This window comes from Bombina bombina, chromosome 6 (genome assembly GCF_027579735.1).
Source record: "Bombina bombina isolate aBomBom1 chromosome 6, aBomBom1.pri, whole genome shotgun sequence".
Lineage (NCBI taxonomy): Eukaryota > Metazoa > Chordata > Amphibia > Anura > Bombinatoridae > Bombina > Bombina bombina.
Window position 1 is genome coordinate 888,024,550 of NC_069504.1, and position 13,578 is coordinate 888,038,127.

The window sequence follows — 13,578 nt, forward strand, 5'->3', positions numbered from 1 at the left end:
ACAAACGCAATTACCACCAAAATTATTTTCACTTTGTCCAGGTAATCAAAACAGATTAACATTTCTATTTAGATTCATGATGAGTGTTAAATGCTCTACAGTAGGGATAGGCAAATGTTTTGCAACATTCAAAAAATGAATTTGAATTTTTTAATGTTTGTAATAGTACTTCAAATGCTTTCTTTAAATGTAATATTTGATTTGAGATTTTTCTAATATTTCGATTCAAATTATACAATATTTGAATTAGAAACGTTTGAATCAATATATTTGTAAAAGTATTTCTAAAGCTTTCTTTAAATGTAATATTCAAATTAAGCAATATTCAAAATAGAAACATTCAAAATTATATATTTGTATCTATTATGTATCAATTTACTAAATTCCCTACCACATGAACGGTTGAACTTCAGAATAGTTTTTGCTAAATCAAATGTTACGTTAGAGATTTCAAATGTGAATATTCGATCTAATTATGAATATTCGAAAACCGGAAGTAACATTCGATTACCGAATTTTAATGGATTTTAATGGATTTTCATTCTTATCAACATTCAAGTTTTCAAAACAAATGTCCACAGGACTATTCGTTCTACCAAATGAATTACACTTTCAGCACATTCGCAGATCTCTACTCTACAGCAATGCCAGAATGTATTTCCATGTTAGAGTTGCAGCATAACACGATTTATAGGATTTAGATAATTCATGCTTATCTGTTGTTTAAAAATACCAAAAATAGGAATTAAATTCCCCTGCAAATGGAAATAACATGACCTAAATTATTTTGTAATACATACAATTTGTTCTTTCAAAAGTATACCAAAAATGGGAATTCAAATTCTTCTGCAAATGGAAATGTACTGAAAAAAAACAACAACTATGGAAACCTCTTTTATACCAGGTACTCAACAGAAAGTGCATCACTGACTTCATTAACATCCAAATGTGGAAGGAGGCTGCCACTCGTGGCGTTCGGCTCTTTTCAGAGCTGGATTTCGTCTTGTAAAAGTGCAACACAAAAAGATCTCAATCTGCACAGATCATAGCGTGTTGTTCTTTCACAAGAAGGAATCCGCCTCCAAAATAGAGACGAACACCAAGTGCAGCCGCCTTCTTCCATGTTCAGATGCTAAAGAAGCATTCGAATGCCTATGCCACTGAGTTGTGTTCAGTTTCCTCCATTTTCCTTCCCTACTAAACTATCTATTCTAATTTATAAAGTTTTTATAAATTGTTTTACAGTGTTTTGGAAGTGTTATTTGATATTTACTTAGATGCTAATATACTTGTCTGCAACCTTTACTTCCCCTCTCCGGTACTTTTTTTTGTATACAGTATTCTAAACTGAAGAATGTGGGTCAAAATGTCTTTAGGAAGAAGATTTAAGCAATAGCTCATAGGGGCCGATTTATCATGCCCCAAATGTGGCCAGATACATCTGTTTCTGCGTGAGCCTTCTTAAGACCGCTGCTCCTTAACTCGTACGCAACCTCTGAGACAGTGTACAGCAATCAGCCCGATCACATACGATCGGTTTGATTAACACCCCCTGCTAGTGACCGATTGGCCGCGAATCTGCAGGGGGCGGCATTGCACAAGCAGTTCACCAAAACTGCTTGTGCAATGTTAAATGATGACAGCGTATGTTGTCGGCATTTAGCAATGTCGGCAGACATGATCGCTACAGTGGATCATGTCCGTCCGACTCTTATACTTAAATTCTGTTATTTTTAAATTCCATAGCCAACTCATTGCTTTTCTGTTGTGTACAACTAAACCTCACAGAGCCCAAGAGCAAAGGCTGTGGCAGGCTTCCAAGTTCAACTGCGTCATGTCTGGCTATTTGGGGTCTGCAATCAGCAGAAACTGGCAGCCATACCTTAAAGCGAAGCTGCTTCTCAGAGACTGAGTCATCCTTCCTCACTAGGCCAAGTAGAGTTAAAATGTGTATAGGGGTAAGGAAAGCAAAAAGTAATAAGCCTGTGATCACTGTGTTAGAGCAAAGGTGTGTGTATAGACTTAAAAAGTCTAAGATACACTTAGTTTAAAGATACAACCTCAAGTAAGATTACTTGAGGTTGTCTTTCAACTAAGTGTATCTGAGTCATCCTTCTGCTTTGGCTAGTGTTTGCCTGTTGATATGCACGTGCCTGTACAAATATTGTGGCAGGTTTTTCTGCACAGCAACACTGAGGTGGACATCTTGAAAACTCTGCCACCATATGTAACAGTGAATCCAGTTTTGCACAGGAGAAAGATTAAGGGACAGACATGAAGCAGGAGGAGTCAAGGCCACCTTGTAGTGATGTCACTACTGATTGCTATCTCTGCTAACTTGGCTAAGTCACGTACAGACTCCAGACCTTTTAAATTAAACATATTTGGGTTCTCATTAATGGGTTATAATGGCCATTGTTTGAAACTGCTGCAAAATATCTATACCTATTATCTATATGAATATGCACAGGTATAAATATATTGATATTATAGGAATATCTATTTAAAAATACAAAGAACATTTTCTAATATTTAAAGAAAATTGGAATGTAAAATATTTACAGTAAATACACAGTATTTGAGCGAATGTGCTTACTTTTAACTTGTAATAAGCATGCAAGTTAGTGTGGTTGCGATATTGCTTATTGAAACTCGTGCTAACAATAGCGCGTCACTTGTTATCTAGCCCATAGTGTAAAAAACTTTTGTAGTTAAAACTGCAATGCAGTAGTATATTGGGAATGTACACCCTCAGTATACTATTGCCTTGTATGCCTATTTAAAGGGATAGAAATGTAAAAATTAAAACTTGCATGATTTAAATAGGGCACGTGATTTTAAAATACTTTTAAGCTCACTTCTATTCATTTGTTTTGCTCTCTTGGTATCCTTTGTTGAATAGAATACGTACATATTCTACACTACTGAGAGCTAGCTGGTTATTGGTGGCTATACACATTTGTCTCTTGTCACTGGCTCACAAGATGTGTTCATCTATGACCGAGTAGTGCATTTGTACTCTGGAGCTGACTTTAACTGTGTGTTTAACCCCTTTGCAGGGGTTAAACACAAAGATTTATACAAGCAATAGTGAAATAATAAAATATTACAGTATCTTCTTTTATGTCCCTTTAAGGGCTGATTCTCCTACATATTTGCATGGTAAATTATTCTAACTTGTTTTCTCTGTCCACTACCTGCCCCTGCATTGCTAACATGTAGCTATCTAGTCTCCTTGACAGCATTTACCATTACAAAGTTATGTGTCATTTTCTCAATAACATGAGTCACCTACGTTACATTCTTGTCATATTTGTCAGCCCCTACTCAGGCTCTTAATATAATCTAAACATTACATTTCTAGTTGTTTAGAATATGTTGGCTGTTCACTAAATAATGTATATTACTTAAATTGTCATCCCTTTAAGGGATATGAAAGGGATATGAAAAAATGATTAGAGGAGGATTTGATGGGCAGCAAAACTGATGCAAAAAAAGTGATGAAGGAAACAGAATTGTTATACGAGAATAACATAAAAATTAGTATTGTGGGCCTGATGATCAAAAAAACTTTTTTTTAGCAATATATTGTAACGTATTTGTCTCTCTGTGTCCAAAACCCTGCACAGCAAGATAACTGATGAGACTCCTTAGTTAATCTCTCCAAATTGGAGCGCTTTAGAAAATAGTGGGGCCCTAAAAGAGAGATGAATGAAAACCAGCTCACACTTACAGGATGTTCTCTAGAGACTTGGGCCTTATAAAAATGGCAATAGGTTGGAGATGTGCAGCTTGTAGGCGTCTAACAGCGTTGGCGGATACATCGAGAATGCAGTGCTTCCCCTATGCAGGAAGAAAGAGAAGATTAATGCTAGAGGCTCTACTAAGTTTTAGGTTTATGATTATCTAAAGAGAAATAAACTACAATATAGCTGTTTAATACAAGGATATGAAGATATGCAAATCTCACCTGCTCTGCAACCTCCCTTACGCTCTGAACGCTGGTCCCGTACAGATGCCCGTTATATTGTCCAGCTTCAATAAATTTATGGCCTTGAATATCCTTTTCCATCTTCTCCCGAGATGACACAAAATGATAATCTCGTCCGTCCACCTCATAGTCTCTTTTTGGGCGAGTTGTATCTATGGGTTTACCCAAAGAAACAAAACAAAAATAATAATAATAATGAAGAATTCATTTATGCTGGGATAAAAACAATGAGCTAGATTTAACTGCAGGAGAAAAACTATCTTGTTTGTTCTAAACAAAACCTCTAGAGACTGGAGATTTTTATTAGAGAACTGGTGTGAGGGTTTTAACTTTAATTATAAGTAAGCAATTGTCCTTGTATACTCATTAGATTTTTTGGGGGGACATTATGCTTATCTGATAAATTAATTTCTTTGATGGTAGTGAGAGTCCTGGGATTCAATTCCTGGCCACTAGGAGGAGACAAAGATTTTAAAAAATGCAAGAGTGCTCAATCCATCTCACCTCCCTGGTAAGCCAGTTGGACATACAGCCAATCAAGGAAAAATAGAAAGGAAGGAAATGACAGAGCAGGGAAATGAGGTGCAAAACTAAAACTGCAGCCAGAGAAAAATTAGCTAAATTGAAGGATTCGGCAGGCCTCATGGACTCTCACCACCATCAAAGAATTTAATTTAAGTATAAAGTATTGTAAGTATACATTTTGTTTTCTTTCATAAGGTGGTGAGAGTCCACAAGTCCATTATTCCTATGAACTAATACCCAAGCTGTGGAGTCCAAGAGTATTTTTGGGTGGAATTAAAAACATGTTGAAAGGCAGGCACCTAATTTACAAACACAGCTGCCTGGAGAACTCACCTTTCAAAAACCTCTCCAGAAGAAGCAAACACATAAAAGGTATGTAAGGATGACTATGTTGCTGCCTTGCAAATTTAGATAACAGAAGCCTCCTTCTTAACTGCTCAGGAGATTAAATTATCTGGTAGAATGAGTAGTAATGTGGACTGGGAAGACTGTCCTGCCTACAAGTAAACTTTATGGGGCCGATTTATCAAAGTCTGGCGGACATCGCTAAATGCCGACAGCATACGCTGTCGGCATTTAACATTGCACAAGCAGTTCTAGTGAACTGCTTGTGCAATGCCGCCCCCTGCAGATTTGCGGGCCACTAGCAGAGGTTGTCAATCAACCCGATCGTATAGGTTCGGGCAGATTGATGTCCGCAGCCTAAGAGGCAGCGGACCAGTTAAGTAGCAGCGGTCTTAAGACAGCTGCTTCTTAACTGCTGTTTCCGGAGAGCTTAAAGGAAACAGGGACATCAGGGGGCCATTCGGCCCTTGATAAATCAGCCCCTATGAATTTAGAGTTTTAACGAAGAAGATAAAGTAACGACTGTAGCATTTGGCCTTTGAATTGACCTGAGAAAAGAATATAAAAGGACTTTTTAAAATCCTTTGTAGACTGAAGATAACATTTTTAAAATTCTAACAACATCTATATTGTATAGAAGCCCTTGAGTAGAATTTTGAGTAATAGAACAAAAATATGGAACTACAAATTATCTAATGATTTTGTCTGAAGAAACTAATGTATGGTCAGAATCAATTTTACTTCCAAAAAGAGCCTTATCTTTAAGAAAAACTATATAAGGAAGCTCACAAAAAGAGCAGACATTTCAGAGACTCTTGAAAATAGCAATGTTCTTATGAAGAAAAAAAAATATTTTTCAAATTTTCAAAAGAGACAGCAAATAAGGATTTTTGAAAACCTACTTGAAAGAATTACATAATTATTGGAATTCCAATTAAAAATCCTGCTTTCCACACCAACAAAGAAAAACTATCCATACTGTAGTGTTTGTAAATCCAGGTGGTTTAGAAATATATCTGACACAGAGTCCATTTATACAGTAACTAACTACACACTTTATTTCCTGTTTCCTCACTTCAACAACACTGTCCCCGCCCCTGCTTCTTTGCAACAATTATATACATTTACAAGTCCGAGCACAAACTAGGAAGAAAGCATTATATATTATAATATCACAACAAACACCATATCTCTCCCTTACTTTAGATTAGAAACATAACAATTAAACTAAACATAAATATAACTATATATATATACTATGCTTAATATCTAGAAATAAGACCAACTATATTTCACATAAAAGAGTTGCATGATGACATAAATACATTACATGAAAACACATTATTTTTCATAGTTTTTAAGGTATTCAGGAGGTCTTCTATTTTCTCTGAGAGGGTATTTTCGATTATTATCTAAGGACTGATCATATGCTAAGTTTTCTTCCCCCTCACTGCTCTCTGAGTTATTCATATTATCATCATGTTCTTGAAATAATTTGGGTATATCAGAATCATCATCTTCTGCATCAGATACTTCAGTGTCCTGTTCTTTGTGTAGTTTCTTGAAGAAAGAAGAGTTCCGAGTAATTGTATGTCCATTTCTTACTGCAGTGATCATTGATCCTTGAATTCTTGTAACTGTATATGGGATGACATCATATAAAGTATCCAACTTGTGTCGTCTATCTTGCCTACACAGGACTCTGTCTCCAACAGCAAAAGGAGCAGATTTGGTATGATAATATTTATCCGCATAAGCTTTCATCTTGGCTTTGGCATGACTGTCTTTTTGTATTAAGTCCTTGTTGAGTGTCTCTGTTAGCGAATCATTTATATCCGGAATTTTGATCCGAAGTTTGCGATTGAATAACAGCTCTGCAGGTGATCTGCCAGTAGTACAATGGGGAGTTGATCGATAGTCTCTCAGAAAAGAGTATAAATTTTGTTTCCATGGTCTACCTTGCGCTGTAGTTGCCCTTAGAAATTTCCCCATAGAACGCATGAATCTTTCAGCTTCTGCATTAGCTTGTGGCCACAAAGGAGTAATGCGCCTATGTTTAAATCCAAGATATGAAGCAAATTTATTAAACTGAGTACTGTTAAATGGGGGACCGTTATCTGTTTTAACAATTTTAGGAATTCCCAATAAAGAGAAAACTTTGTCTAAAACCGGAATAACAGTGACTGATGATGTTGAGCTGATAACTTCTACTACCGGGTATCTTGAATATTCGTCTATAATCACCATCAAATAATCTCTAGTAGGTAATGGACCATAAAAATCTATACTCACATTACACCATGGTGCTTCAGGCAATGCAGACATTTTTAAAGGTTCTTTGTGAGCTCCTGGAGTTGTGGCTTGACACACAATACAATTTCTCACCAACTTTTCTGCTTGTTGATCTATTGATGGAAACCACACTTTTTCTCGCAATAAACTTTTCATTTTAACTATTCCTTGGTGACCTTCATGTGCTAAGGATAATACTTGCTGTTGTAAACATGTCGGAATGACTAGTCGATTACCTCGCAAGATAATACTGTTGTCATTATTCACTGAGAGTTCTTTGCTAAATCTTGCAAATGACTTCAACTCTTTTCCATGTATTTTGTCAGAATCAGCTGTGTACCATTTTCCATTCCGAACTAATACAGCGAGTTTTTGCAGTATAGGATCAGCTAATGTTGCTTGTTGTATTTCTTCTAAACTCAATGCTTTAGGTATAGCATGATTAGTAACAAAATTGATATATTCCTCTGCATCCATGGAACTTGGTGAACTTGTGAATGAATCTGTTGATATAGGATGTCAAGACATATAGTCTGCTGGGTTCTCTTTTCCAGATTTGTAAACCACAGTAAAATTATATGGTTGTAGTCTTAAACCCCATCTTTCTATTCTAGCGGGCGGTTTGGATTTTGGATTATTCCAGATCAACTGTAAAGGCTTGTGATCTGTGATCAGTGTGAATGGACAACCATATAAATATAAATGAAAGTATTCACAACTCCAAACTATTGCCAGAGCTTCACGTTCTGTTTGAGAATAACGTTTTTCCACATCATTTAAAGAACGGCTACCATAAGCAATTATATAATGCTTGCCTTTGTCTCTCTGCGCCAGAATAGCACCTAAACCAAAAGGGCTAGCATCTACTAAAAGAATAGTTTGCCGTTGAGGGTTAAAATAGGACATTGTCTTGTCACTGGTCAAACTCTGTTTCAGTTGTTGAAAAGCTTGTTGTTCAGTTTCAGTCCAACACCATGGCACACTTTTCTTTGTTAACTCTCTTAAAGGTGTGGCAATAGTAGAGAAATTAGGGATAAATCGAGAACAGTAGTTTACCATCCCTAGGAAACTTCTGACTTCACTGGCGTCTATTGGAGGATTTGCATTCTGAATTGCTTCCACTTTCTTTGGGTCTGCTGATATGCCTTCAGCTGAAAAAAACAAATCCATAAAATTCTAGTTTAGTTTTGTTAAATTCACACTTACTACAATTTAAGGTAAGTCCTTTCTCATGAAGTCGCTCAAAAACTGCTGTGAGATTTTTATCATGGTCCTCTTGAGTAGCTCCAAACACAATGATATCATCGCTGAAGTTTTTAACTCCTGGAATTCCAGATAATGTTTGCTGTATTGCATTTTGAAATACTTCAGCAGCAGAAGAAACACCAAAACTTAGGCGCTTGTATCTCCACAATCCTGTGTGTGTTGAGAATGTAGTTATATATCTACTTGTTGGATCCAATTCCAGTTGATGATAGCCTGATTTTAAATCAAGTTTGGAGAAAACTTTTGCCTGGTTGAGATCATGAATTATATCATCTAATGTTGGAGTAACGTGGCGCTCCCTGATAATGGCAGTGTTGGCTTGCCTCATGTCTATGCAAATTCTTACACTATTTGGGTCTTTGGGTTTTGGCATTGATACTATTGGGGAGACCCATGGAGTTGGCCCCTGCACTCTTTCGATGATTCCTTGTGTTTCAAGGTTCCTGAGTTCAGCATCAACCTTGTGCCTTACATGAAATGGAATTCTTCTATGTGGTTGTATTACAGGTTTTATATGTGGATTAATATGCAGCTGTACTTGAAAATCTTTCAATTTACCAATGCCATTAAACAAATGGGAATACTGCTGTACTAACCGATCTGCTACAGATCCTGTGTCCTTTCTAGGTGAAATTGCATTCATAAGCTTTATAAGTCCCAAACTGGATGAAGTTTCAAAACTCAGAAGAGAAGAATTTTGACCCTTTACAACATAAAACATAGTTGCTGTTTTGTTGTGTTTAAATGCACATGTGGCTGTAAATTTACCAATGACATTAAGGGGTTTAGTTGATCCATATGCATATATATTTATTTTACTCTGTAATAACTGTGGTTGTGGTTTTAACATGTGAAATGTTTGTTCACCCACTAAATTGACAGCAGATCCTGAATCAATCAATGCAGTGATTTTAGTGTCATTAATGAGTACATCAACTTGTGGCTGAGTTAGGTTACACATGTTGTGTACTACAAATACATATTTGTCATCATTGTTTGAATATTGTCCTTTTTGATCAGGAGATCTGACTAGATTTACTTTCCACTGTTCTGATGTATGTGGCTCAGTATGTGATTGAGGTATTTGATACAGTTTTGTTCTACATTGCTTTCCAAAGTGATTAAATTTCCCACATGCCCTGCATTGCTTATTCCTTGCAGGACAAGTCCCATTATGTGGATAGAAACCCCCACAGTTCCTGCATAACACACATGAGATCTGTTTCTTTCTTGTGGGCTGTACTGTTGAACTGTCTTTTTGAACTCTATTTGTAATAAACTGATCTTCAGTAGATCTATTTTCTATGCTTGCAGCTTGCCTGTCAGCAATTTCTAATGTTCTGCCATAATCAAGCAAATCTTTTAAAGATAGTTCAGATTGTCTCAGTGCATATTTCCTAAGTTTTGAAGAAGTGCAGCTTTGTATTATCTGTGCTTTAATCTCATTTTCAACATTAGAAAATTCACAATTCTTTGCTAGTAAACGTAACCTGGTTTGAAATGCATCTAAAGGTTCATCACCCTGTTGTGTTGCCTGTCTGAATGTGTATATTTCATACTGAGTGTTCTTTTTAGGGAGAAAATATGTTGTCAGTTTATCTTTAACATCATTGTATGAGTCAGTGGTTGCAGACAAGGTATCATAAATGTCATACACTTTTTCTCCAGCTAAATGAAGCAGTAAAGCCTTTTTTCTGTTTGCATCAGTAACATCCAAAGCAATAAGATAATTTTCAAATCTCTGAATCCATTTTAGCCATCTTGGGCCTACTGAGCTTAGTTCTGCATCAGAATCAAACACAGGGAAATTGTATTCATTACATACAGCCATTCTTGTGTGTGTATTGCAGCAGGTTACTCACTGTTTGCTGAGACAAAGCAATAGGGTTCAAACATAATCCTCGTCGCCAAAATGTAGTGTTTGTAAATCCAGGTGGTTTAGAAATATATCTGACACAGAGTCCATTTATACAGCAACTAACTACACACTTTATTTCCTGTTTCCTCACTTCAACAACACTGTCCCCGCCCCTGCTTCTTTGCAACAATTATATACATTTACAAGTCAGAGCACAAACTAGGAAGAAAGCATTATATATTATAATATCACAACAAACACCATACATACTTTGATATAGATCTTCCTTGTAACATGATTTCTAGCCTAGAAAATGAATTACAACAGCATCTTAAGAAACCTTGCTGTTTCAAAATGATGCGTTCAATCTCTAAGTTAGTCAAATCGAAATTGAGATGATAAAATGGACCCTGAAATAGAAGGTTGTGACCTAGAAGTCCATGAACCACGTTCTGCAAGGCCAAACTGGATATATCAAATTTACTAACTATAGCTCTTGCTTGATTCAAGGAATCACAAATGAAAGCAGAACAGGAGGAAAATGGAATGCCAACAACAAGAACATGGAACTGCTAGAGCATCCACAAACTCTGCCTGTGGATACTTGGATCTCCCAAAATATCTGAGAAGCAGATGATTAAATAAGAATCCATCAGGACTAACTCTAGGATATCCCACATGTTGATTGTCTGATTGAAGACATCCAAAGAAGTAACCACTGCCCTGAACAGAGGGAATGGTGACTGACATAATCCACTTCCCAAATGTTGACACCTGGAATATGAATTGCATAAATAATACAGAAAAAAAAAATTCTTCCCATTTTAGAATTTGAGAAGCTCCTACCTTTCTAGAGAACAGAGTATTCCCTCTTGAAAATTAAAATATGCCACCACCATGACATTGACTGAATGAACATGCAGAAAAGTCTCTCCTTCAGAAAAGGACCACTCTGAAGAGTTGTGAAGATCGCTTAGAGTTCCAATGCATTTATTGGTGAACTCGCCTCCTGAGGAGACCAATGTCCTTGCTCTCCTCTGTACCTCCATAATGCAACCCAACCTGAGAGACCTGTGTCTGCTGACATTATCGTCCAAATTGGATGAACAATGTAAGCTCCTAGAAAAATGGAATTGTGATTTATCCATCTCAATAAAGATTGATTTACAAATTGTAGACACACAATATATTTAGACCCTGGAGCAAAATCTGATGAACTCTCTTGTACAAGCAAACAGAGGGAGGCCAGACACCTTTAGAGACAATAGCAGCATTATACTGATTGGCATGCAATAGGTAATCAATACAAAAATTGCAAAGTTGTGTTGGAGGCACAGTAGAAACAACATTTATGCTTACCTGACAAATTTCTTTCTTTCCCGGACATGGAGAGTCCACGGCGTCATTCCAATTACTAGTGGGATATTCAACTCCTGGCCAGCAGGAGGAGACAAAGAGCACCCCAGCAAAGCTGTTAAGTGTAACTTCCCTTACCCATAATCCTCAGTCATTCAGCTGAAGGAAAATGGAAATAGAAGAAACACAAGGGTGAAAAGGTGCCTGAGGTTTACTCAAAAAAACTGCCAAATTATAATCTAAAAAGAGCACGGGGTCATGGACTCTCCATGTCCTGAAAGAAAGAAATTTATCAGGTAAGCATACATTTTGTTTTCTTTCATATGACTTGGAGAGTCCACAACGTTATTCCAATTACTTGTGGAAACCAATACCCAAGCTAGAGGACACAGAATGAACAGGGAGGGAGTAAAAAAGGCAAGAGGACCTAAACAGAAGGCACCACCACTTGAGGAACCTTCCTCCCAAAAGAAACCTCAGCTGAGGCAAAAGTATCACATTTGTAGAACTCTGAAAAAGTAGGCAGAGAGGACCATGTTGCCGCCTTGCAAATCTGTTCCACAGAAGCTTCATTTTTGAAAGCCCAAGAAAAGGAGACAGCCCTAGTCGAATGAGCCGTAATTCTTTTAGGAGGCTGCTGTCCAGCAGTCTCATAATCAAAACGAATCATACTTCTTAACCAAGGGAAAGAGTAGAAGAAGTGGCCTTCTGACCCCAACGCTTTCCAGAGAAAGAAACAAACAGAGCAGAAGATTTCCAAAAACCTTTAGAAGCTTGAAGGTAAAATATTAGAGCATGCACAACATCCAAGTTATGCAAAAGACGATCCTTATGGGAAGAAGGATTAGGAACAAAAAAAGAAAAAACAATTTCCTGATTAAAATGTCTATCCGACACCACCTTAGGGAGAAATCCCAATTTAGTACAAAGGACCGTCTTATCTGAGGAAAAGCAAGGAGAAATCAAACTCTTCCCAAATAACGACTTCATATCTACAAAATGCATCAGCTCAAATAGAGCCTGCAGCAAAAAAACTATGTCAAGGCTCCACTGAGGAGCAACAGGTTTAAATAGAGACCTGATTCTGACCAGTGCCTGTACAAAAAAACTTGAACATCTGGTAAATCTGCCAGACGTTTGTGCAAAAAAATGGACAGTGCAGGAATCTGACCCTTCAGAGTACTGACTGACAACCTTTCTCCAGGCTATCCTGAAGAAAACAAAAATTTGGGGAATCCTCACCCGACTCCAGGAGAGATCCTAGATTCTTAAAATCATGAGGTCTTCATGATATGCAGAGACTTCCGCATTCTCGAATAGCAGAAAGAGAAGGGAGAAACCAATAATGTTTAAAATTTGGAATCAACAGGCACCAGTGGCACAGACAGTGTCACAGCCGAGCCCGGATCTGAACCTGGGTCTCCTGATTCCCATCCTGTTTCTGAATTCCTGCATCACCAGAGTTTTTCGTCATATCTTATGGAAAAGCTTGCGAGAAACAGGATTACTAGCCTGAGGCATAGTATCAATGACCGCCTCAGAAAACCATGTCTAGACAGGACTAGACGTTCAATCTCTAAGAACACAGCTACAGAGATTCTAGATTTAGATGGAGGAATGGACCCTGAATCAGAAGGTCCTTCCTCAGAGGTAACCTCCAAGGTGGAAGAGATGATATCTCCCCCAGATCCGTGAACCAGATCCTGCAAGACAAGGCAGGAGCTAAGTGTTCACAGATGCTCTCTCCTGAATGATACGAGTAATGACTGATGAAGAAGAACAAGGGAACCACCAGAGCGTCTATCAGGACGGCCTGGATCTCTTGACCTAGAACCATACTTTGGAAGCTTTGCATTTTGACCAGACGCCACTAGATCCAACTCCGGATCCCCCCACTTGAGGGTTATCTTTGAGAACACCTCCAGATGGAGAGCCCACACCCCGG

At 37.5% G+C, this 13,578-nt stretch overlaps 1 protein-coding gene across 1 annotated transcript in view; it reads right to left on the reverse strand.

Annotated features, from left to right (window-relative positions):
- DLG4 (discs large MAGUK scaffold protein 4) overlaps positions 1 to 13,578 on the reverse strand; it is a 403,179-nt gene that overhangs the window by 15,415 nt on the left and 374,186 nt on the right. The window contains exons 18-19 of the mRNA XM_053718431.1: positions 3,971 to 4,143; positions 3,734 to 3,843 (exon numbers count right to left, since the gene is read on the reverse strand). Coding sequence (XP_053574406.1) covers positions 3,734 to 3,843; positions 3,971 to 4,143 — 283 coding nt within the window. The remainder of the gene's footprint in view (positions 1 to 3,733; positions 3,844 to 3,970; positions 4,144 to 13,578) is intronic.